A 24,771-nucleotide genomic window follows, 5' to 3' on the forward strand; every position below is an offset into this window, starting at 1 on the left:
ACATTCTACCGGCCCTGAGGACTCTTCATGAATGGAAAAATAAGGAGCCTGGAAACAGAACGAGGCGGGGGTGGGGGGTGGGGGAGGGTCAGTGGGATGTGGGGGTGGGGGGAGGGTCAATAGGATGTAGGGGTGGGGGCGGGGCCAGCTCTGCAGTGGAGGAAGCAGCTCCTGCAAAGCCCTGAGGGAATACATACAGCTGGTGGCAAGTGAGGCCCCAGGGTTCACAGTTGCTGTAGCGTGAAGCTGTGCCAGGCGCTTAGGGTACTGAGATAACTAAGGCTCAGTCCCTATGCTCCAGGATGAAGACCCATCTCAGTGGAGGGCCCTGCCCTGGCTAAGGAACCAAGAGACCAGAACCCAGTGGGAGAGGCCAGGAATGGCCTGTGAAGCTGGATTGAGAAAAACAGAGGCAGTGGCCGTTTGTCTAGAAAAACTGGTAGACTAGGTGGCCCAGGAGGCATCAGGCAGACACAACCCAGCATGCAAGCAGCAGGAGGCCTGAGGATGGAGCTGCCAGGTGTTTATCCAGGCTCCCAACAAAAATCTTTGCTGGAACTGTAGAACACCCACCTTTGTTTTGAAAATCTTAAATTCTCTTGTGTTCTTCCTGGGTGACCTCAAGCAAGTCACTTAACCTCTCTGATCCTCAGTTTCCTCTTATAGAAAATGGGGATAGTAATTGGACTCATCTAAGATGATTATGAATCAAATAAGAAAATACTTATAAAGCATTAAAAAGTGCTTGTGTTAGCTATTATCATCTTCCAAGTTTCAGGGCGGAAGCTGCCCTCCCTGGGGGCCACAAGGGCAGCCCTGGGCAGGTTTGTGATCAAGTTCTGAGGAAAAGCAGGTTCCTTACAGCAGTGAGGAGGGACAGATCTAGAGGAGAAGTTGCTGGAAGAGGGGCCAAAGGGGAGACCCCTGGGGCCCATCAGGGCCAGCGTGGCGGGCCAGAGCCACTCCGCACACAAGGAAGCCCGGGGTCCAGCTCCAGGATCCACCCCTGGCCCTGTTGCCCCCTGCGGGTGGCTTCTGGACCTGGGGTCCCCAGGAGGGGGACATCAGCCCCATGGGGAGGGTGGGGCCTGCTGGCCCCTCCCACTCGGGGACAGGGCCTTTCCCTGCCGGCGGCCCTGGGACCACTTCCTCTTTCTTCACTCTGAAGCCAGGAGCTGGCCTGCTGAGCCCGTGGGAAGATGGGAGCCCACTCCAGGATGTCCTAGTCCATCGCGTCCCCAAGCCAGGGTGGCTGAGTCTGCTGCTAGAAGTCCCCGTCCCTACTTCAGGACCACCCTGCAGGCCGGCGGGATGGAGCCGGCAAATGAGGAGAAGCTGGCCTCTGTGTCCAACCTGGTGACTGTGTTTGAGAACAGCAGGTACTGGGCTGCGGGGGAGGGTTGCGGTCAGGCAGGCAGCCCTCCGGTCCTGTGCCCAGCGGCACATGCTCCAGGCCCCGGGCCAGGGCCTCCTGAGCCCCCTCTGCGAATAGCGCTCTGGGGGGTCCTGCCCTGGGCATCCTCCTGTCTGGGCAGCACCCACACCCTGGGTCATGGGTCCCTTGGAGCATAGAGAGTGCAATTGGGGTCCAGGAACGCGGCACCATGACAGAGCCCCGTGTGTTGGAAGAGTTAAAACCAGTGTGAGCCAGGCTTGGTGCCACAGGCCTGAAATCCCAGCTGCTCAGGAGGCTGAGGCAGGAGGGTCTTGAGTTCAAAGCCAGCCTCAGCAATTTAGCAAAGCCCTGAGCAGCTCAGCGAGACCCTGTCTCTAAATAAAATACAAAAAAGGGCTGGGGATGTGGCTCAGTGGTTAAGAACTTCTGGGTTAATCCCTTGTACCTCCCCCACAAAAAAAAAAAAACCCAAAACCAAAAACCAGTGTGGTTATGGGGGGAGTGGACAAGGGCAGTGTCGTGTCGGGGCTGCAGACCCCACCCACTGCCCTTCCAGCACCTCCCAGAAGTAATAGCTAATCCTTCCTGAGCATCTCCTCCCTGAGGGTAGGGCAAACCTGTAGCTGGTCACTGCCACAGGACACATCGAAACTGAAAGTGGACGTCATTGAAACGGAGAGAGAAGCGGGGACTGTGCCCGGCGAGGCAGGGTGGACGGACGGGCAGCCTGCCCAAGGGCACCGTCTGCGCCCCCTTCGTGCCATGATCATCCTCACGGCCAACCTGGGCTGCGCGGCCTCTGCTTCTGTGTCCACCTTACAGATGAGGAAACAGAGACCCCGGGACGCCCCTGCTTTCAGTCCATGTGCTTGCTGTGCTTTGGGGCAATGCTGAGGCTTCTGCTGAAGGGAACAGGCAGGACCAGATGTGGGAGGTCCCTGGTGGCCTGGCAAGGGGTGCGTGTGTGTGTGTGTGTGTGCGTGTGTGTGTGTGTGTGGGAGTGTGTGGCCCTCACCACTCAGCAGACATTCCCCAAGCCCAGGCCTGTGTTAGCATCAGCCGGGGGTCGGGTCCCCTGGAAGGAGACTGTGAGAAGGGATTTGCTGCAGGAGGTCTATTGTGGAGAGCTCTGGGGACAACCAGAGGAGAGAGGAACAGGAGAGAGGGGCTGGCCTGCGCCAGGGAGCTCTGGGGTGGTGGCCCTCAGTTGTCCCTGCTGAGGCAGAGGTCTGGTTGGGATTTTACCGCCCAGGGACTAGTCTGTTGGTCTCCCTCTCAGAGAGCGGTTCCCAGAGGGGGTCTTCCCGCAGCCGCCAGCCAGGGACTCTTCCCCAGCTGGGGGAGGTGAACGGACCCCCACCCAGAAGGGAGTGGGGCTCAGCACCTGTGGGAACCCGAGAGGAGGAGGAGGAGGCTACCCGTGTTCGGATGCTAAGCTCCTGTTGTGACCACGGTGCCAGGTCGTGGGCAGGAGACGTCCTAGGAGGGGCCAAGGTGCTGTACAGGAAGAGCCTCCCGTGGGCCTGATCCACCCAGAGGGCCCTGCAGCCACCTGAGCTGGGTGACGTTGTTGCCCTGACTCTCCCAGGGTCCTGGCCCAGCTCGTCCCGCTCAGCACCGAGGACAGCTCTCAGGCACCGCCTTCCTGGCCCACCCAGCCCTGGGTGTGGGGGCCGCGGGCCTCAGCCAGCAGGCCAGGTGTGGGGTGACCTCAGTGGAGCCCCCGGGCACCCTGCGGCTGCCCAGCAGCACCCTAGAAGGAGCGGGCAGCCCTGAGACCTGAATGGCGACCGAACAGGTGCCACCAGGAGGGTGACCAGCCTCTACTGAGTGAGGGGCGCCCCGCCAGCGCCTGGCCTGGGCTTCTCGGGGGGCTCCAAGGTCTCGGCTGATGGGAAACCGGGGTGAGGAGGAAGCAGAAGTGGGCCTGGCGCGGGCAGAGAAATGCAGAAGCTGAAACCGAGTGCAGAACAGAAAGCCCGGGCGGCCCGGCCAGGCTGCAGGCGAGAAGCTGAGGAAGCCGCTCCGGGGAGGGCTGAGAGTCCTGGGGCGGCAGCCTGGGCCCCTGATCCTTCTGCCACCCACCGGCTGGGTGGCCTGGGGCAGATCACCGTGGCTCTCTGGACCTGTCAGGGCCAAGGCTCAGAACCAGCCCGTCTGATCCCAATCCCACTTTCGTCGCATCCAAGCGGCAAGTCCCTGTCTTTCCTGTGTCTCAGTTTCCATGGCTACAAAATGGGAATCAGAAGAATCCTTTCCTGCAGAGTTGGAGCTGGCATACGTGTCTGACCCCTGACGCTCCAGCCTCTTTCTCATAACGATGCCCGCTCTGCGCTGTGGTCACAGCCTCTCCATGCCAGGGGAGATGGGGCACAGCCCGTGTCACTGGACATATCCAGTTATGTCCCTCATCTACAGAATGTAACTAACCAGCAGACCCAGAACGCAGGGTAGCCAAGCTGCCCTTGGAAGCCCTGTCCTGGGGGAGCAGGGGATCTGCTCTTAGCCTGGTTTTTCTTCAGCGGGTCATGTGGGGAGCCAAGGTCTCATCTGAGCTTTAGCAGGTCTGCCCTCACTTTAGATCATTCCATGGCTCCCACCTTCCCTCCATGTATCAGTTATTGATGCAGGGGTGAGGCGCAGGGTGATCTGAGAAGAGCCAACTAATCAGCTTTGTCTGTAGAAGGGGGAGGGTCTTCTGAATTCGACTGCATTTCAAACAGGGAAGTATGTAGTTCCCCAGAGAATAAAACAGGGCACACTGACTCATCTTGAAGACTGAAGTTCCCTCCAAGGTTCGGGAGAGACGTGGAAGTCTTACTTGGCAAGTTTCTCCAGAGTGCCAGGCGCTCGGGAGCCGCTGCCCACCAGAAATGGACATCAGTCACCCCCCGAACCCTCACGGGGACAGGCTGTGGTTCTCCCTGTTCTCTGACCAGGACACTCCTGGGTCTGCTCCTTTCTCAGGACCCCGGGAACAGCGCCCAGAGACCAGGCCCAGCCACCAGCCCCAGAGCCATGGGAGAAGCCGCATGTCGGGGAGACCCCCGAGTCTGGGCCCAGGACCGTGAGCAGGAGGTGTCTGAGCTCCCTGAAGAACAAGCTGTCCAGCGGGGCCTGGCGGAGACCTTGCCAGCCTGGGGCCTGTGCAGGGGCAGTGCCACAGGTAAGCACTGGGCCTCTCCCCTGACCGCCTCCCCAGACGCTGTCTCCCGCCAGAGCCCGGGGGGGGGGGCTTGTGTGATCAGAGATCAGCCAGAAGCTGGACGGTCCCCCCTCACCAGCCCGGGATGGCTACAGCCCCTGGACTCTCCCCACCTGCCCATTATTCCCTGCCTCCCTCACCCCCGTCAGAATGGCAATCACCAAGCCCACGAGGAGCGACCCATGTTGGCGAGGATGTGGGGAAAGGCACACCCTTGACATTGCTGGTGGGGCTGCAAATGGGTTCAGCCGCTCGGGGAAGCAGTGTGGAGATTCCTCAGAAAACATGGAGTAGAACCTCCATTTGACCCAGTCATCCCTCTCCTTGGTATATAGTCAAAGGACTTAAAATCATCATACTGCAGGGACACAGCCACCTCAATGTTTATAGCAGCTCAACTCACAGTAGCTAGACTATGGAACCAACCTTGGTGTGCCTTCAATAGATGAATGGATAAAGAAAATGTGGTACCTATACACAATGGAATATTACTCAGCCATAAAGAAGAATTAAATTATGGCATTTGCTAGCAAATGGATGGAACTGGAGGCTATCATGCTAAGTGAAATAAGCCAGTCCCCAAAACACAAAGTCCAAATGCTGTCTCTGATATGTGCATGTTGACTCGCAAGAGCCTGGGTGGCGGGGTGGTGGTGGTGGTTCAATTTTGGTCTTTTAGGCAAGGAAATTGAAGCTTAAGACACTTGTTCAAGGTCACAGGGCTTGGAACAGTCTTCACCTTGTGAACTTGGGATGCTTCACAGCTGTGGCCTCAGTTTACCCTCTGGAGGGGGCACCAGTCTCACACCAGAAATGGAGGTCTGAGTGCTGATTTCCTGTCCTTAAACTAACACTGGGTCTGGTCCCAAGTGGGTCACCTCTCTCCTACAGATTTGTTTCCTGGACTGTGGATCGGGGCCCCGGGGGACAATACATAGGACTGTACTCCAGAGCCAGCTCTGTGGGCTTGCACCCTGCTCTTCCTCTTTCTCACTGTGTGACTTTGGGCAGTCACTTTAACCTCTCTGTGCCTTATGATGGATGATCACAGTGGTGTGTTCTGGTGATCAAATGTTGTGTAGCAGACACCCCAAACATAGTGGCCTAGTATGATCTTATTGGGGTGACCAGCATGCTGCAGGACAAGTCTTCTGTTGGTCTTGGTTGGGGTCTGCATCAGTCTGCCAGGCTGTCTTGCCAGAATCCCACCCACTGTGTGTGTGCTTTGGACAACAGAAAGATGTTTTCCCACAGTTCTGGGGACTCAAGTCCAAAATCAAGGTGTGTGTGGGGGGTGGTTTCTAGGGAGGCCTCTGTTCCTGGCTTGTAGATAGACACTTTCTTACTGTGTCCCCGAGAGGCCTTTTTCCTCTGTGCATACACATTCCAGTGGTCCCTTCTCTTCTTAAAATGACTCCAATCCTATTGCTTTAGGGTCCGTGCTCCTCATCTCACTTGACCCTAATTACCTCCTTCAGGGCCCCTATTGCCAAATTACAGTTACAGCTGTTGGAGGTGAGGTCTTCAGCAGGGAGCTGGGGTGTGGTGGGGACACAGGTCAGTCTTTTATCTTTAAATTAAAAAAATATATATATATATATATGTATATATATATATATATATATATATATATACACACATTTATTTTATTTATTTATATGTGGTGCTGAGGATCGAACCCAGCCCCTCACACGTGCTAGGCGAGTGCTGTACCACTGAGCCACAACCCCAGCCCTGAGACTTTTATTTTTATATTTTATTTTGAGATAGGACCTTGCTGAGTTGCTTAGGGCCTTGCTAAATTGCTGAGGCTGGCTTTGAACTTGCGATCCTCCTGCCTCGGCCTCCCGAGCGGCTGCGATCACAGGTGTGGGCCACCATCCCTGGCACCTTAGTCTCTAACAAGGTCTCTTTCACGTGGCCGCAGGCAGGTGGCGCCACAGGCTGGAATGCCCAGGGTGGCTCAACCTGTGAGCTGCTCCCTGGGCAGGGACAGCCGAGGCTGGGCTTCTAGGAGCTGCCTTTCTCCGTGTGGCCTCCAGTCTCCCCTCTTTGGGGCCTCCCCTGGAGGTCTCTCCATCAGGCAGCCGGCTCTCTTGAGGTGGTGACTCCCAGCTCCCGAGGGAGCTGCCGGGTTCAGGGGGCCCTTCTGAGACCCAGCACGGGCTCAGCCTCCATCTGCAGGTTCTCTGATGGCCTGGTGCCAGGGCCAGCCCAGATGCCCTGGGGACAGCTGGAACAGTGGAGGGTGCTCCATGGTGACAAACCGAGGGCTCAGCAGAGGCGCCCCAGCTCCCTTCTCCCCTCTCCTCTTCCCGTCCCTGCAGGAGCCCGAGGAGAAGAAGGTGGTCCGGGAGCTGCTGGAGACGGAGCAGGCCTACGTGGCTCGCCTGCACCTTCTGGACCAGGCCAGTGGCCAGCACCCCCGGTCCAGCACCAGTGTCCCCTGCCCGCCACCCGCCCTTGTCCTCAGAGCAGGGCTAGGAGCCCTGGGTTTGAAGCCACTGAACCCTGTGGCCGGAGGCTGAGAGAGTGGGGATGAGCCCCTCATCCCCGCTCCCCTCACATCCCTGGTGGCCAGGCCAGCACCCACAGGCTGTCCTCCCAGCCTGTCCCCCAGCCTGTCCCCCCGGCCTGTCCCCTGGCCTGTCCTCCCGGCCTGTCCGGGCTCCTCACCTGCCATCCCCCATGGACACCCTGACTTCCTTAAGGAGCCCTAGAGCCACAGGGCCAAATGGCTGACCCTCAGCCCAGGGCGCTTCGGCCTGGTGACTCAGGTCCGAGAACTCCATAGACCCCAGACGGGCCTACGTTAGTCAGGCATCAGATTTTGGCCAAATCCCCACGTCCCCAAAACTGTGAAGTGGCCAGAGCAGTCTTCCCTGCTGTCCCTCCCACAGGGCCACTGCGGGCGGGAGTCTGGGAGGTCAAGGGGCAGAGCCCTCAGCGCCCCAGGCCCCTCTCCCCGGGCTGGGCTGCCTCCCCCAGCAGCCGGTGACCCAGGGTGGCGGCCCCAGGTGTTCTTCCAGGAGCTGCTGCAGGAGGCGCAGGGCAGCAAGGCCTTCCCCGAGGACGTGGTCCGGCTCATCTTCTCCAACATCTCCTCCATCCACCAGTTCCACGCCCGCTTCTTCCTCCCCGAACTGCAGCGGCGCCTGGAGGACTGGTGAGGCCGCCAAGCCTGGCCTGTGCCCGCTGTGTGGCCATGGTGGTCCCTCCCCAGGGCGAGGGAGGGACAGGCACAGGTGTGCGCAGGAAGGGGCGGTGGGGCTGGAGGCTGTGGAGCAGCCACACTGACCTTGGCCTTGGACTTCACATCTGGTAACTGATCCAACCTTGGAATCAGCGGTCACTCGATGGCCACATTGTGGTCACACAAGAAACCCTCTTTGCTTTCAGAAGTAACCACTATTTCATGGAAAAAGTCACTTGCTTTATATATTTTGCCAAAGAAATGCCATGATGTCCAAAGTGTCCTTGGAAGTCTTCGGTAAAGGAGAAGGTCACCGACTGGTGGTCAATAGATAGGGGCCTTATTACAGATATGTGTTTTACTTTGTAATCACCATTAAAGTAAATATTTTAAGGTCTGGGGCTGTGGCTCAGCAGTAGAGCGCTCGCCTAGCACGTGTGAGGCCCTGGGTTCGATCCTCAGCACCACATAAAAATAAATAAATAAAATAAAGGTATTGTGTCCATCTACCGCTAAAATAAATAAACTATAAGCTGGGAGCAGTGGTATATATGACTGTAACCCCAGTAGCTTTGGAGGCTGAGGCAGGAGGATCTTGAGTTCAAAGCCAGCCTCAGCAATTTAACAAGACCTTAGCAACTCAGTGAGGCCCTGTCTCTAAATAAAATACGAAATAGCGCTCAGTGGTTAAGTGCCCCTGAGTTCAATCCCTGCTACAAAGAGAGAGAAAGAGAGAGAGAGAGAGAGCGAGAGAGAGAGAGCTGGTGTGGTGGTGTACACCTATAATCTCAGTGACCTAGGAGGCTGAGGCAGGAGGATTGCAAGTTCAAGGCCAGCCTGGGCAATTTAGCAAGACTCTGTCTCAAAAGAAAAAAAAAAAAAGGGACATGGATGTAGCTTAGAGGTAGAGGGTCCCTGAGTTCAATCCTTAGTATCCCACACACACTCACACACACATAAGAGAGGGAGAGAGAGCAACCCTATGAGTCCACCTACCATCATTCCCATTTGTTTCAGAGTAGATATTGAGGCACAGAGAGGCCATGTGATTGGCCCAAGGACAGCAGGAGTGACTGATGTGGTGGAAATGCAGCTGAGGCAGGCCAGCTCCCAGGGTGGCTTCTTACTGTCCCTGGGTTGAATGACCCCCAGGCCCTGCCTTGGGAGCATGTGGATACATTCTTACCCTCTGAGCCTCCTGTTCTCATCTCTAAGATGGGCTAAAGGCTCTTTCCACCCGCAGGGTTGTGAGAGTGGAAAGGGCTGAGGTGCGGGAGGGCCCTGGTCATGCTCCACGACCAAGCATGGAGGAGTCGCCCAGCCCTGTGGCAGGCCTAGCGCTGGGGAGGTGGGGGCCAGGGGACAGGACGCCTGTCCTGGGGGCGCCTGGGGGACCAGCCCGCCCACACCACCAGAGCCCAGGGCTGTTCCGGGAGCAGACCCCACCCCGCCCAACTGGAGTCCACAGAGGAGGTGGCCCCGCTGAGGACCATCCCTGGGTGTCCTTGCGCAGGACGGCCACGCCCCGCATTGGGGACGTGATCCAGAAACTGGCCCCTTTCCTGAAGATGTACAGCGAGTACGTCAAGAACTTTGGGCGAGCGGCAGAGCTGCTGGCCACCTGGACCGACAAGTCCCCACCCTTCCAGGAGGTCATCGCCCGCATCCAGGTGAGGCCGGAGGGGAGCCTGGCTGGGGTTTGGGCGTCTCCCGGCTCCCGCCCGCCCCACGCCCGCCCACCTGCTCCTCCGCAGAGCAGCGAGGCCTCTGGGAGCCTGACCCTGCAGCACCACATGCTGGAACCGGTGCAGAGGGTTCCCCGCTACGAGCTGCTGCTCAGGGAGTACGTCCAGAAGCTGCCGGCGCAGGCCCCCGACCGCGCGGACGCCCAGAGTGAGGAGCCAGGGCTGGGGGGGCACGCCCACCTGTTTACTGAGCACCTACAATGTGACTGTAGGATCGTCATCATCAGTAACGGTGGTTGAGACCTTATGGACATTATCCATACCGTGAGCCATTGTGTGTCAAAAAAGGTCACTGAGGCCCAGAGAGTTGAAGTGACTTGCTCAAAGTCACAGCCGGAAAGGAGGAGAGCTGTAGGGTGCCAAACCTTGTGCTTCTCCCACTGTTCCGGCTTTGTTCAGGCAACAGGGAGTCACCAAAGCCAAACTGCGCTGCCTTCGGGTCCCTTCTAGTCTCCCTACCCTCCATGGCCTGCGCCATCCAGACACCGCCTGTGCAGGACGCCCAGGGGCAGTGCTGGAGGTCCCGAGGGCCTCCCATCCCAGCCTCCAGCCCCTAGCCCCAGCTTGTCAGGGGATGACCCTGGCCTGCCTCCTCTCCAGAAGCCCTGGACATGATCTTCTCTGCGGCTCAGCACTCCAATGCGGCCATCGCCGAGATGGTAAGCGTGACCCTGGGTGAGCGCGTGGGGGACCCCTGGGCCTGTCCTGCCTCCTGTGGCCGGATCCACTCGGCCCCGACGCCTGCCCACTGCCAGCCGCCCGCCCGACCGGCTCCACAGAGCAGGGCCCTGCTGGCCTGGCTGAGGTGCCCCTCCCCTAGGAGCGGCTGCAGGACCTGTGGGAGGTGTACCAGCGCCTGGGCCTCGACGACGATATCGTGGACCCCTCCAACCACCTGCTCCGCGAGGGCCCGGTCCTCAAGATCTCCTTCCGCCGCAGCGACCCCATGGAGCGCTACCTTTTCTTGGTAGGGGCTGCTGGGAGCCTCCCACCCTGGGGAGGGGAGCTCCCGGTTCCTCTGGCCCAGGTGGCCTCTGTCTGGCCACTACCTGGCACTGCAGGGGGGGGGGCAGGGAAGACCCGTGTTTTGTACTGTGCTATGATGCCTGCTGACTTAGGAGGTCAGGAACTACCTCTGGGCCTCAGGAATTTCTAACTACACTCTTCCCAGAGATGCCCCAGCAAACAAAACTGTTGGAGTTTGAACTGGGTTCAAACCAGTGTTAATCCTGTTCTAGGACAGGCACAGCAGGAAGGCATTAGGTTAGCTACCAGGAAGAACTGCCTTCTTCACTCTGAAGAAGCCAGGGGCTCCCCTGAGATCTGGCAAGGTGGTCCCACCTCCCTCCCCCAAGGCCCTGGGCCCTATGCCCCCTTGAGGACAGCCTAGTAGGTTTCTGAGGTTGGCTTTGTTCCCTCGAGGCCCACAGGTAAGGTGACCTTCAGCACCATCCCAGTGGGGCAGGGGCTAGACAGCCCCCTTTTTTCTCCTCTGTGAAGTCCAGGGAGTTAGGCCGGAGAGTGACCAGAGGGGATTGGGTCAGTGGCTCCGCCCACCCTGGGAAGCCCCGCCCACCCTGGGAAGCCCCGCCCACGCACTCACCCCACCCCTGTCCCCGCAGTTCAACAACATGCTGCTCTACTGCGTGCCCAGGGTCATCCAGGTGGGCGCCCAGTTCCAGGTTAGGACCCGCATCGACGTGGCCGGGATGAAGGTGAGAGGCTCTGCCGGAAAGTGGGCTCAGGGTGGGAGAGCGCCCCGGGGTGACCCAGGTCCTGGGCAGCGAGGGAGCTGGTGGTCCTCAGCACGCGGGGCTGGAGGAGCTGGAGGGAGAGCTCACCCGCGGGACCAGCCTCCTGCAGGGGCCCTTCCTGGGCCCGAGGGGTGGGGCATGGTCCACAGGCTTCAAGGAGTGACGTGCCCTCCAGGCCCCTGGTGGCGTGGTGGCTGCAGGTTCTGAGTCAGCAGGTCTGAGCAGGGCCGGGCAGTACTGGGGAGTGAGCCAGGGCCTCGTGCATGCTAGGCAAGGACGCCACCCCTGGGCTGCGTCTCCAGCTGCCGTCCCAGCCCTTTAAAATGTCTGTATAAGCCAGGCTCAGTGTCGCACACCAGTAATCCCAGCCACCTGGGAGGCTGAAGCAGGAGGATTCCCAGTTCAAGGCCAGCCTGAGCAACTTGGTGAGACCTTGTCTCAAAAAATAATCAAGGCTGGGGATGTAGCTCAGAGGTAGAGCACAGGCCTCTATGCAGGAAGCCCTGGGTTCAAGCCCTAGTGCTGCCCAAAATAACGATAATGCTGCTGATGGTGTTAATTGCATTCTCTAACAATCAGATAATACATATTTCAAAATCAAACAATATAAAAATATATATACAATGAGCAGTCTCCTCCCTGCCCTGTCCCCTTGTCCCCCCTCTTGAAGTCACCTTGGCTTCTCTTTGCACATACATACTATTACCATGGCCATGGCCCTGCACCCTGATTGTTTCACTAGTAGTTCTGGAGAGTGTTGCCCTTGGCACATTAGAGCTGCCTCATCTTTTTATGTGGCTGCACAGTATTCCACCGTGGGTGGGCTGCAATTTACTCAACCAGTGTTCTGCTCAGGGCTGTGTAGGTTGTCTTCAGTTGTCAGCTGCAGGAAATAACCTTTCAAAGTCAGCCTGAGTGTGAGTGCAACTACTGTTGATCCCGCTGAGAAAGATAAGAAAACCAAGACTCTGATTAAGTGTTTTGCTTGCGGCAAATCTTGGTTTGGACAACCTGGATTCAAAGCCCCAAGCGTACCTGGGTCTGGAGCCTGTGGTCTAATCCCCACGCTGAAAGTTCCCAAGTGAGGCTTCTGCCCAGAGCCGTGAAGTCTGTGGCCAAATCTCAGACGTTGAGGAGGAAGTGGCAGCCATCCGTCCTGACCACGGCACTCCCTGCCGGCTTCTGAGCCCACTGTGTCCTGAAGCCAGGGCCTGGCCTCCCTCGACCCTTCCATGTCCCCATCCCCCACCCCGCCCGAGCTGCAGGTGTGCTCCAGTCTGGAGCCTGGGCCCTGAGACAGCTGGGGACCCCCTGCTCCACGCTAGATTGTCTGCAGTGGGCACAGCCTGCAGGCGCTGATGGCCCGTGGGGTCATGGGCACCTCCTGGGGGTTCACAACCCATCCCCACCCTGAGCTGACTGAGGGAGGAGTGTGTCCTCACCCCCGGGGATCTAACTTTCCACCCCCAAGTGGCCAGAATGTCCCAGAGGCTGGGATGTGTTCAAGGGTGTCTCTGTGGGATCCTCCGTGGGTGGCATCTTGTCACAGACTCAGGCACAGAGAAGGAGGCAGAGATTGACAGAAAGGTCAAGAAACAGACACATAACATAAAGAGAAAATTCGTAGAGGTGGGGTGCAACTTGGTGGTAGAGTGTGTGTTTGGCGTGTGCAAGGTCCTGGGGCCCATCCCCAGCACCAGAAAGAAAATATGTCCTCGGTGGCTGGTGAGCTTGTCTCCCTCTAGCGGCCACACAGCACCCTCTCCTGGATGGTACTGGTATGGCAGGTGCCGAGCTGTCCACAGCCCCATGTCTATGCTGGACCATTTTCTGAGTCTGAGGTTTAGAAGAAGCCGTCTGGTTTTGAACCATCAAGATGGCTCTCACCGACCTTCTACGACACGCTGGCCTCCTTCTGGTGTGTCAGCTGACTCCACAATCTCACCTGGTCTTAATGTTTTGCCATCCTGCATAGGGCCAGTCTGCAAAGAAGGACGGACTATGGGTCCAGCCCCTCAGGGACTCCATGTACAGCTGTGCAGGCTGTGCACTGCACAGGATACCTCATCTGAGAGGGTGCCATCTGCAGCAGACTGCTCATTGGCCGACTATGACAGTAGCGTAGATGGCATATTTATAGTGAGAAGTGTCCGGCAGATGGCAGTCAAATGTCTTGTTCCAACAAAATCTGGATGTTATGCCAGTTTGCCAACAGATGTCAGTAAACAGATGTCATTTGGAGGAAGGGGGTCCTTTCACCAATGAAGACAAAGGACTGTGTGGGCAAGCGGGGCTCCGCGGTGACCACACCCGGGGCTGGGTGGGGCTGGGTGGGGCTGGGTGCAGCAGAGGCTCTGTGAGCATCTCAGGGGACCCCTCGATCCTCAGGTCAGGAGTTCCCAGCTCCCCTTCTTTTGGGGGGTGTTACAGGGGACCTGACGCAGGGCCACTGACCACACCCCCAGCCCTGTTTTGTCCTTGATTGAGCGCAGGCCGCTGGGTGGCTTTCCCTGGCTCTCTTCCCCCCACCTCACCTCTCACCGCCTGGCGGCCTCCCCGGGGCCCAGGGCGGCAAGTCCAAACCTCTGCAGGCCCTAGCAGAGGGGACACTGGCTCTGGGGCCGAGGCCAGGCCTGCTGGGGGGAAGGACGTGCTCGGGGTCAGTGCTGTCAGGGATGCGGTGCCCCCCCATCACGTGTGAAGTCCCGGCCACTGCGAGGCACGGCAGAGGGCTCAAGGGTCAGGTGGCATCAGGCCCCAGTTTCCCAGGCGCAGGCTCAGGTGTGTCTAGGTTCTTTTGTGACCCTCTCCCCGGGGCCCGGGAGGTCTGCGCTGCCAGGACCCAGGGCTGGGGTGGAGAGATGTTCTCCCACCTGAGCTTTGGTCCCCCAAAACCTGAGCTGCGACCCTTACTTTGCCATTTCGATGCTGTGTGACCTCAGGCAGGTCTCTGTGTCCTCATCTCCTCCTCCACGAGGATGGTAATGTCTGCCTTCCAAAGTTGCTGCGGAGATTATTTTCTTTAATGTTTTTTTTTTTTTGGTCCTGGGGATACCCAGGGGCACTTAACCACTGAGCCCTTTTTATTTTTTATTTCGCGTCAGGGTCTCACAGAGTTGCTTAGGCCCTTGCTAAATTGCTGAGGCTGACTTTGCACTCGGGATCCTCCTGCCTCAGCCTCCCGAGCCTCTGGGATCACTGGCGTGGGCCACGGCCTCCTTCAGCCTTTTTATTATGGACATTTTTAAGGCAAGAAAATGGTGCACTAAGCCCTCACATACCCGCCTGGTTTGGGGACCCAGTTTCCATTTGGGGTGAAGCTTTGTGGGGGGCTGTTACCTGCACTCTACACTGGGCCACCGGAGCTGGGGCTCCCGGAGCTTCAAGGCCCCTTGGCTTAGAGGGGGCCCAGCGACAGGTGCCTTTTGCTGGTTGGGCAGGACTAAGGAGGTGGAGGACCAGCTCCCCATCCCTGTCCTCGAATGTGAACGGCTTCTTGGGCACAACCCACCTCCCTTCTCTCCGCCGTGCTGCGGAGGGGACACAGAGTGACAGGGCTGACTGGTCCCCATGCCTGCAGGTGCGGGAGCTGCCCGACGCCGAGTTCCCTCACTGCTTCCTGGTGTCGGGGAGGCAGCGCACCCTGGAGCTGCAGGCACGGTAGGAGCGGCTGGGGGGGCAGGCCGGGGTCCGGCCGCGCGCCTCGGACACCCATGAGCACCTTCCTTCTGAGCAGGTCCCAGGAGGAAATGGCTTCCTGGATACAGGTATGGGAACGCTCCAGGGCTCCTAAGACTCTGACCCTAGAATCCGGGTGTGCCCAGCTGCTCCCTGGTCTGTCTGTGGAGTTTGGAGTCAGCCCTGGGTTCAAATCCTGCTGCCTCTCTCTGCCTTGCTGGAAATCCTAGGGCGAGTCCCTTAACCTCTCTGGGCCTCAGTTTTTACATCTGGACTCTGGGGCTAGTTTCTCCTTCCTCGGGTCAGCCCCTGTGTGCTTGGGGGCCAGGGCCTGGTCCTGGCTGGTTCTCTGCTGGGTCTGTGGGTTTGTGGGTGGGTGAGGAGATGAGCCCTCCCTGCAGCTCCTCAGTGACACCCCCTCTCCGCCCTCCGCCCCAGGCCTGCCAAGCAGCCATCGACCAAACTGAGAAGCGGAATGAAACTTTCAAGGCTGCAGTGCAGGGCCCCGAGGGCGACGCCCAGGAGCAGGTTGGTGAAACCTGTGCCCCCTCCGTGGAGCCCCCTCCCATGAGCTCCCTCTCTGCTCCACCCTGGCCGGCTCCAAGGGACAGGGAGTGTCACCCATCAGGAGTGATTTGAAGCCACCCTTCCTCCCAACATCTCCCCAGTCAGCGACTCCGAGACAAAGTTTCCCACTAGCAAAAACTGCCTTGGGGGGCGGCCCCCTGCAGTGTCCCAGGGAAGGGGACAGAGACTCCAGCTCTGGCTGCCGGCCAAGTGCAAGTTTAGGATTTGAAATTACCTGAGAAACGTAGCCCATGGGACCGGGGAGGCAAGTGAGGTGGGTTAGGGAGACTATCTGGGACTTGATTTCCTATATGAGCTTGCTGGGTGACTTTGCTGAGTGACTGGACCTCTCTGGGCCTCAGTTTTCTCACATGTAAAATAAGAATTATAGTAAGTAACCCGTCACGAAGGCTTGATGGGTTCAGTCAGTTTCAAGTGGAAGCCCCCGGGGACACCCCGCTGCGCAGATCTCCTCCAGCGCCGCTGCCCAGCCCTCCTTGCCCCACAGCTGCAGTCTGAGGAGCTGGGCCTCCGAGCCCCTCAGTGGGTGCGGGACAAGATGGTGACCATGTGCATGCGCTGCCAGGAGCCCTTCAATGCCCTGACCCGCCGGCGCCACCACTGCAGGGCCTGTGGCTACGTGAGTGCCCCCGCCAGCGCCCCGCCCCGCCGTCCCACCAGGGCCTCCTTCCTGGCCGGCTGCTGCCCAGCACCCGAGCCTGGGCGCAGGCGGCCTGGTGCAGCCCCAGCAGCGCTCAGCTGAGAAGCCCCGCTTCATAGATAGGAAATGAAGCTCCCATTAGTAAAAGGACCTGGGAGCTGACCCTGTCCTCCCACAAGCCGTCTGTCCACCATTTCCCAAGGGTCGGTGCTCAGCTGGGCTCAGGAGCCAGGGCAGCCCACCCCCCCACCAACACCTCTTGCTTTGCGCCTGGTGCACCTGCTGCTCTGTGGGAGCCGGTCCCTGTCACAGCATGTCCCCTCCATCTACTCCGCAAGCAGAGAAGCCCAAGGCAACCTCCGTCTTTAACAACCTCTGGGGCACAGGAGGAGTCCACAGGACAGGTTGGGGCTAGTCAAGGAGGTGTTCCCCAAATACATTAGACTGCAATCAGGACAGAGGTCAGTTTCTAGGACCGAGGACACACCTACACACAGCAGGCAAGCCCTGAGTCACATGCACCCGCCAAATAGGAGAGGTCTGGGGACTCGCTGCTGTTCTGTAAGTGAAAGTCTCATCCATCTACACTCGCACCTGTGTAAGGAGTCCCTAAACACAGGGAAGAGGCCCGCAAGGTGGCCCACACCTGGAATCCCAGAGGCTCTCGGGAGGCTGAGGCAGGAGGATCAGGGGTTCACAGCCAGCCTCAGCAATTTAGTGAGGCCCTAAGCAACTCAACGAGACCAGGCAGGGGATGAGACTCAGTGGTTGAGCGCCCTGGCTTTAATGCCTAGTACCACAGGGGGAAAAAAAAAGAGCTCCAATTTGCCTGTAGTTTTGAAGAATTGCAAAATTAGAAGTTGGTGAAGCAGAAAAATATTTACTAGTTATAGTAAATGATTTAAATCTCTCAACAAAAATAAAATACTCCCAGGCCAGCCAGAGCCTCTGTGTGGGGCCCTGGCTGCCGCGGCCTCTCGTGCCCGAGCACATCTCTGCGCCCTGGGAGTCGGTGACTCATCCTTTCGGTGGCCCAGGTGCCTGGTTTCCGTCTCCCCTGCTGCCAGACGGGAGGCTTGCCAGGGAGGGACGCTCAGCACTGCCCTGGGCGCACACCCCCCTCCCGGGCCCTTCCTCTCGCCCCTGCTCCTGCACCCCCTTCCTGGCTGCCCATCTTGCTGGGTGCTGTTCCTGGGTCTCCCTACACCTGGCTCCCTTGGTCTCCCCAGCCTGATCCACGGCAGCCTTTGGGGCTTCTCAGTGATGGACTCGGGGCGGTGTGTGTGTGTGTGTGTGTGTGTGTGCGAGCGCGCGCTCCATCTCTTCCCAGGTAAAACAACTGGCCCATCGTTTTTTCTATTAGAACATTCTGGACTCTGGGATGGAGTAGAAGGCAAAATTTGCATGAGTCCCAAAGCAAACAGAGGGATTTTAAAGACACACCCTGATTGTGGAGGGTCTGCGCTGCCACTTTGCTGTGTGGCCCTCAGCAAGTCATTGCCCCCTCTGGGCTGGCCTGCTGTCACCCTCACACGAGGACAAGAGCCCTGGCCCTTCACTTAGAGCACTTTGATAAGTGAATGGGTTAAGGCCCCCAGAGTCCTGCCCCGCCCCCATGAAAGGGGGGAAGTTGGGGCCCTAGCAGAGGGGCCAGGCCTCAGGCCTACAGCCTCAGACCCAGAGCCTGGGCTGGCCCGCCCTGGAACCTCAGGTCCTGGAGCTCAGCCAGCCTGGGGGACCAGCTCTGCTCTGCCCCTGCAGCCCGATGGCTCTCCTGTCCCCGCCCGCTGACCGATGCCGTGTCCCCCAGGTGGTGTGCGCCCGGTGCTCCGACTACAAGGCCGAGCTCAAGTACGACGGCAACCGGCCCAGCAGGGTCTGCCTGGACTGCTTCACCTTCCTCACGGGAAGCGTGCTGCCCGAGGACAGGGACAGGAGGCGGGGCATCCTGGAGGTGGGGTCTCCTGTCCCTTGACCTTGGGGTCCCTGCTGGGCGGGTCCTGGGTGCTGAGGGGCAGTGCGGTCACACCTCCCCTCCTCTCCTCCCCCAGCCGGGCACCGGGGGCCTGGCACCACACAGAAGCACCTCTGTGTCTCTGCCCACGTCCCCGAGGCCTGCCCCACGGTCCTCGGAGGTGTCTCAGACACCACTGGACAGATGGGGACACTGAGGCTCCAGGACAGGCAGAGCCTGAGCTCTGTCCACCCTGAAGTCCTGAGAGACTGCAGGGTCCACCAGCTGGAAGGGACTTCAGGGACCAGCGGGGCCTCTCCCGTGGAGACCCAGGTCCAGAGGGTGACCTGCCCCACACTTTTGTACGTTCTATCCACTGCCTCGGGGCCTCACCGAGCCCCTCCCCTCCCCCACAGAGGCCTCCTATGGGGTCCCAGCTGTGTTCCACAGATACCATGTCACCCAGCCCAGATCCTGGTCGCACCCCCCAAAGGCCAGGTGGACGCCATGTCCCTAGGAGATGAGAAGGAGCTGTCCGCTCCCAGGTTCAAGTTGGTCCTTCCCACGGACACTGGCTCCCACCCAATCCCCCCTGTCCCTCCAGGCCTGGTCCCTGCCCAGGCCCCAACTCTGTTCCTTGGGGCATCCCACCAGGGGTGAAGCCTTCCCGGCCCCTGCCCCCCATGGGCGCACATGCTTCAGGTCAGGTCCCGTCGGGGCTCCAGGCAGCTCAGCCACTGGCCAGCCTGGTGACATAGGCAGGCACATGGTGTGACATTTCTGAGTCCCTGGGGCAAATGACCCCTCCTTGCTTCAAAGATTAAACAGGGAGTCCTCCAGCCCCAGGCCTGCCTGTGGCGTCCAGGACACTGGTGCCACTGTCCTCTCTGCTTCCAGAAAGGCGCCCCGCCCGGGCCCGGCCAGAGTCTGATGTGCAGCTTCCTGCAGCTCCTCGGGGACAAGTGGGGCAAGAGCGGCCCCCGGGGCTGGTGTGTCATCCCCCGCGACGACCCCCTGGTGCTCTACATCTATGGGGCTCCTCAGGTAAGGCCACCACCTGCCTGCCCGGGTCTGGCCTCCCCACGGTGCAGGGCAGAGTTGGCCCCTTTGTCAGATGGACACCGAGGCCCAGAGTCCAATCTGAGCTGGAGCCAGACAGCAGGTGTCCTTCCCCCTCTGAGGGCCAGGTCTTTATGGGGGACCCCCCTGGGGTCTCAGGGGCAGTGTGTGCTCTGGCGCAGGGCAGAGGGCTGGTGGGGTGGCAGCCCACCTCTCCCTCCTCCCCCAGGACATTCGAGCCCACACCTCCATCCCCCTGCTGGGCTACCAGGTGACCCCTGGGCCCCAGGGGGACCCCAGGGCCTTCCAACTGCAACAGTCGGGCCAGCTCTACACCTTCAAGGCCGAGACGGAGGAGCTAAAGGGCCGCTGGGTGAGGGCCATGGAACAGGCAGCCGGGGGCTGCAGCCCCGGAGTGACTGATGACGGGGACCTGTCTGACTGAGCCACCACAGGCCACACGTCCTGTTCCAGCATTTAGGAAAGATGAGTCCAGCCAGGGGACGTGGTGCACATCTGTAATACTAGAGGCTCGGAGGCTGAGGCAGGAGGATGGAGTTCAAAGCCAGCCTCAGCCATTTAGTGGGCCTCAAGCAACTCAGCAAGACCCTGTCTCTAAATAAAAATGTGAAAAGGGGGCTGGGGTGTGGCTTAGTGGTCAAGTGCCCGTGGGTTCAGTCCCCAGTATGGGGGGAAAAAATTAAAAATAAAGACTATCAATGTCTGTGTCCACCACCCAAGATTTTCATTGACTTGGCTTGGGATGTGGGAGACCTGGGTATTTTTTTAGGAGTACCCACAGGAGTCTAGGGTGCAGCCTGGGGTACGTGGGTGAAGATGGCAAGCTGTTACCAATGGTCTAGCAGCAGGATGGTAGCAATACTGATAAACATCTAGAGGGCCTAGCACTGTGCTGGGTGTTCTATGTGGATTATCTCCTTTTATCATCAAGGATTGCAGTCCCCATTTTTCCCTTGAGGATACTGGCCCAGAGGGGGTTAGTGACTGGCTTAAGTTCACACAGCTCAGGAATGCCAGAGTCAGGGGACTAAAGTCAGATATTTTTCCATCAGATAGCAGAACAGTAAGGTCAGGAGAGTGGGAGAGGGAAAGGAGGGAGAAAGAGCCAAGAAAAGGGAGGGAGAGAGGGAAAGGGTGAAGAAAGAAGTTGGTACCTATATCTGTGCCCCTCCATGAGGAGGAAGCTGCTTTTCCACAGGAGACCACCAGGGGGTGGCAGTGGTCAGCAGTGGCCTGGGCCTGGGCCCCTGGCTCTTCGGGGCAGTTCCATCTTGCTGGGTTCTGCCCTTGATGGGAAGGGCGGGGGGGAGGAATGGACAAGTCACAGGTGTTTGACCCACCCTGGGCCAGGGTGGCCTCTGGCCGGAGGACACTTCCCGTTTGGAGGGTGTGTATTTTTTCCCCTGCAGGTGGTTTTAAAAAGCCCAACAAGCCAGATGCCGTGGGACACACCTGTAATCCCTGTGGCTCCAGAGGCAGGGGGGTCACAAGTTCAAGGCCAGCCTGGGCCATTGAGAAAGACCCAGTCTCAATAGATAAAGAGCTGGGGATGTGATTCAGCGTAGAGCACTGTGGGCTCCTTCCCCAGGACAGGAGCTCAGTGACCGACTCTCTCGGGGCCAGCCACGGGCCCCCTTCACTCGTTCACCCAAAAATACCAAGCATCTTGCAGGAACCACACGCAGTTCCTGCAAACTTCAAGCGTCCCTGCCCTCATGGAGGTCACGTTCTAGTGAAGGACATGGGCAACAAGACGAAGAAGTGAAATAGAGAGCACACAGTGTGAGAAGTGCTCCCATAAGGGGCCCAACCAGCCTGTACTTTCAAACCTTAAAACTGAAAGTCTTCAGTTCCAGGAAGCCACTCCCTTTCCAGGCAAACGGGACAGCTGCTCACCCCGCAGAAGAAAAAAGTGACAAAGAGCATAGATCGTGTGTGCGTGCGCGCGCGCATGTGTGTATTTATTTATTTTTTTTAAATGTTGTTTCTTTTTTTTTGTTTGTTTTTGAGAGAGAGAGAGAGAATTTTTTGATATTTATTTTTTATTTTTTTAGTTTTCAGCAGACACAACATCTCTGTTTGTATGTGGTGCTGAGGATCGAACCTGGGCCGCACGCATGCCAAGTCGAGCGCGCTACCACTTGAGCCACATCCCCAGCCCCTATTTATTTTTTATTTTTTATTTTTTTTAGAGAATTTTAATATTTATTTTTAGTTCTCGGCGGACACAACATCTTTGTTTGTATGTGGTGCTGAGGATCGAACCTGGGCCGCACGCATGCCAGGCGAGCGCGCTACCACTTGAGCCACATCCCCAGCCCCCCCTATTTATTTTTTTACTGCTTTTATTTTTTAAATACACGACAGTGGAATGCATCACAGTTCTTATTATACAAACAGAGCACAATTTTTCATATCTCTGTATGTAAAGTATGTTCACACCAATTCATGCCCTCATACATGTACTTTGGATAATGATGTCCATCCCATTCCACCATCCTTGCTAACCCGCTTGTGTGTGTATTTAAAAGGAAAATGAAGGAAGGCCTTAAGAAGTTAATGTTTAGCCGGGCACAGCGGCCCAGGCCTGTAATCCCAGCAGCTCGGGAGGCTGAGGCAGGAGGATCTGAATTCAAAGGCAGCCTCAGCAACAGAGATGTGCTAAGCAACTCAGTGAGCCCCTGTCTCTAATTAAAATACAAAATAGGGCTGGGGATGGGGCTCGGGGGTCGAGTGCCCCTGAGTTCAACCCTGGTATCCCCCCCCCCAAAAAAAAGAATCTGTGTCCTCCTACCTCAGCCTCCCAGGGAGTGGGACTATAGGAGTGCACCACCACTGTGCCCGGCTTCAGGGGGACATATCTGGTGGCCCTGATGGACCTCGAGTCAGCTGGGAGAGAACCTTACCCCCCACAACCCTCCCCACTGCCTTCCTCCTGGGACATCTTTTCTCAGCCACCAGAATCCTGGGCTCTGGGAACAGGCTTCGTGCCGTCATTCATCCGTCTCTTCCTGTGATAGCTGGGCTACCGTATTGTTTACTATGCACTAAGTGCCTGTCACTTCCTCCCCAAACAGACTTTTTTTTATGCTGGGGAGTGGGGCATGTGGCATACTAGGCAGGCGCCCCACCACTGAGCCACACCCCCACCTCCCAAAACAGTTTTTTGACATCCGTTCAAGTGTCCCCATTGGTAGATGAGCAAAGTAGTCAAGCAAGGTTAAGTAACTGGCCCGAGGTCACCCAGCCTGTAAGTCATGACCTCAGTTCACACCTGGGCCCCGCTGATTCCCCCGGCTGGCACTAGGGGGCAGTGTCTCCCAGTGGTTGGGGGTCCAGGCCACCACCAGCCCTGGCAGACCCCACCCAGTGGGGCCTCTTAGTGGCTGTGGGGTCTTAGAAGCTCCACCGCCCTTGCAGGGTTTCTTCCCTAAGGGTGGGGGAGGAGGGTGTTAACTGAATGAATAAGTGTCCAGCACTCCACAGCGGTGGCCAGTGGTAACTGTCCCAAGTCACTGTGGTGACCATCTGCTCTCCAGGCTGTGCGGCTGCCTCTGGTCACACACTGCAAGCATTTACCGAGTATCTAGAAACACAAAGTTGAATAAGTGGTTGTCCCTGCTCTTGGGGACCTCCGAGTCTAGGCCTCTAGAATGCCCTGGAAAGGTGAGGGGTGGGGGGACACTAGGGACTGAACCCAAGGGCGCTCCACCGCTGAGCCCCATCCCCAGCCCTTTTCATACTTTACGCTGAGACAGGGTCTTGCTCCATTGCCCAGGCTGCCCTTGAACCTGAGATCTTCCTGCCTCGGCCCCTGGAGTTGCTGTGATTTTAGGTGTGATGTGAGCCACTGCGCCCGACTCCCTGGAAAGCTTTTGGAAAAAAATTCCAATATCCTGGCTGCACCCATGCCTGTCACCTGAAAACCCCCCTGGGATGGGCAAGTCACAGCGCACCAGAGACTACGGGGCAGTTGGATCAGCGGGGACAGGCCAGCTCTTGAGCTCTGGTCCCTAAACTTTTCTAGAGGGTTTAGTCTGCATGGGAAGTGGCTTCACTGCGGAGTTCAGGGTGGTGGAGGAAGGTGTCAGGGGGAGGGACGAGGCCCTGGGCTTAGGGCGGTGTTGGGTGAGCGGAGGTGGGTGGGATGGCAAGCCCACCCTTTCTAGCAGAGCCCTCAAAGTTTAGAAAAAGGGCACAGCCACTAGCCAGCACCGCCATCTTGCCGTAAGTCCCCCACACTGCCCTGTGTGGCCATCCCAAGCCTACCCCTTGCCTCTTGGCAACCTCTTCTGACCTATGATTTTGGCCTGTCCAGTGTCACATAAATGGGATCCTGGTGGCTTGAGCCTAGCTTCTTTTGCTCTGCATTGTGTCCTGAGACTCCACCATGACGCGGCCTCTACCTGGACTCGCTGCCTCCCACGGCTGAGGAGTCCTCTCCCAGGTGGGGACAGCGCCGCCTGCCTCTCTGCTCACCACTGAAGGACACTGGTTCCTGCCCGTGTCAGCTTTTCGTCTCTGTGACAAAATGCCCGAGAAAAGCAGCTTCAAGCGGGAAAGGTTTGTTTTGGCTGCTAGTTTCAGAAGTTCTAATCCGTGGTCAACGGTCTCCATGGCTTTGGGGCCCCAGGTGAAGTAGCAGGAGCACATGGTGACGGAGAAGCTGAGAAGGAGAGACACAGAGAATGAAAGTCAGGGATCAGGGACAAGATGGACCCTTCCAGGGCACGCCCCCAGCGACCTGCTTCCTTGAAGTAGGTCCCATCTCCTAGGGTTGCCAATAGTCGCCTTCCAATAAGACCATCAACATGGACCCCCAGGGCTGAAGCCATCGGTGAGGTCAGAGTCCTCAGGAGCCAATGGCTTCCCCTCTGAGCCCCTCCATAGTCTTTGGAGGCGTTTCAGATCCACACTCGGATACTCGCCCTTGTGACAATTTTGAGAGATGCTGCTTTGAGCTAGAAACATCCATGTCCGGGTTTTTGTGTGAGCACAGTCTCTCTTCTCCAGGGTAAATGTCTAGAATGGCCCACTGGGCTGCGTGGGGAGCATATGATGAACTTTACCAAAACCACCGACCTGGTGGTTCCGCATTGTTGACCCCATCTGCATTCACACCCTTGATGCATGAGCGTCCCTGCCCACAGTGTTTGATGTAGCCAGGGCTGGGGGGGAGGGGGTGTTTTTATTTTATTTATTTTTGGTTCTGGGATTGAAGCCAGGGCGCTCTATCATGGAACCACATCCCCAGCCCTTTTGCGTTTTTATTTTGAGATAGAGTCTCACTCAGTGGCTGAGGCTTGTGATCCTCAAGCCTCAGCCTCCCGAGTCGCTGGGATTACAGGTGTGCGCCACTGTGCCTGGTGGTTTTTGTTTATCTTAAAAATGTTGGTGCCTATGTAGTGCTCACGAGCTTTTCAAAGATTATGAATATAAAGAAATAAGGACCTTTAATAGTAAATATTTTGCAAACAGTGATCATTGAAGCACCGACTGTGTGCCAAGCATATGCTAATACTTTCGAAATCCCAGGGC

The 24,771-nt window shown here is 57.9% G+C and overlaps 1 protein-coding gene across 7 annotated transcripts in view; it reads left to right on the plus strand.

Annotated features, from left to right (window-relative positions):
• Positions 1-24,403, plus strand: part of Fgd2 (FYVE, RhoGEF and PH domain containing 2) — a 26,273-nt gene extending 1,870 nt beyond the window's left edge. For 2 of the 7 annotated variants that reach the window (XM_048805214.1, XM_048805217.1), the window contains exons 2-17: positions 1,169-1,379; positions 4,364-4,562; positions 6,929-7,009; positions 7,619-7,767; positions 9,308-9,464; positions 9,549-9,687; positions 10,140-10,198; positions 10,360-10,506; positions 11,162-11,254; positions 14,874-14,953; positions 15,030-15,060; positions 15,410-15,499; positions 16,047-16,178; positions 18,010-18,153; positions 19,051-19,197; positions 19,442-19,947. In XM_048805214.1, the coding sequence (XP_048661171.1) occupies positions 1,169-1,379; positions 4,364-4,562; positions 6,929-7,009; positions 7,619-7,767; positions 9,308-9,464; positions 9,549-9,687; positions 10,140-10,198; positions 10,360-10,506; positions 11,162-11,254; positions 14,874-14,953; positions 15,030-15,060; positions 15,410-15,499; positions 16,047-16,178; positions 18,010-18,153; positions 19,051-19,197; positions 19,442-19,657 (2,075 nt within the window). In that variant the 3' untranslated portion in view covers positions 19,658-19,947. Of the gene's footprint in view, positions 1-814; positions 825-1,168; positions 1,380-1,409; positions 2,353-4,363; positions 4,563-6,928; positions 7,010-7,618; positions 7,768-9,307; positions 9,465-9,548; positions 9,688-10,139; positions 10,199-10,359; positions 10,507-11,161; positions 11,255-14,873; positions 14,954-15,029; positions 15,061-15,409; positions 15,500-16,046; positions 16,179-18,009; positions 18,154-18,250; positions 18,516-19,050; positions 19,198-19,441; positions 19,948-23,551 lie in introns of those variants that run through there. The other 5 variants (XM_015487667.2, XR_007348432.1, XM_048805218.1 and 2 more) reach the window with 5 other exon arrangements.
• Positions 24,404-24,771: the final 368 nt, after the last annotated feature.

The sequence above is a fragment of the Marmota marmota genome, unplaced genomic scaffold (genome assembly GCF_001458135.2).
Source record: "Marmota marmota marmota unplaced genomic scaffold, marMar, whole genome shotgun sequence".
Lineage (NCBI taxonomy): Eukaryota > Metazoa > Chordata > Mammalia > Rodentia > Sciuridae > Marmota > Marmota marmota.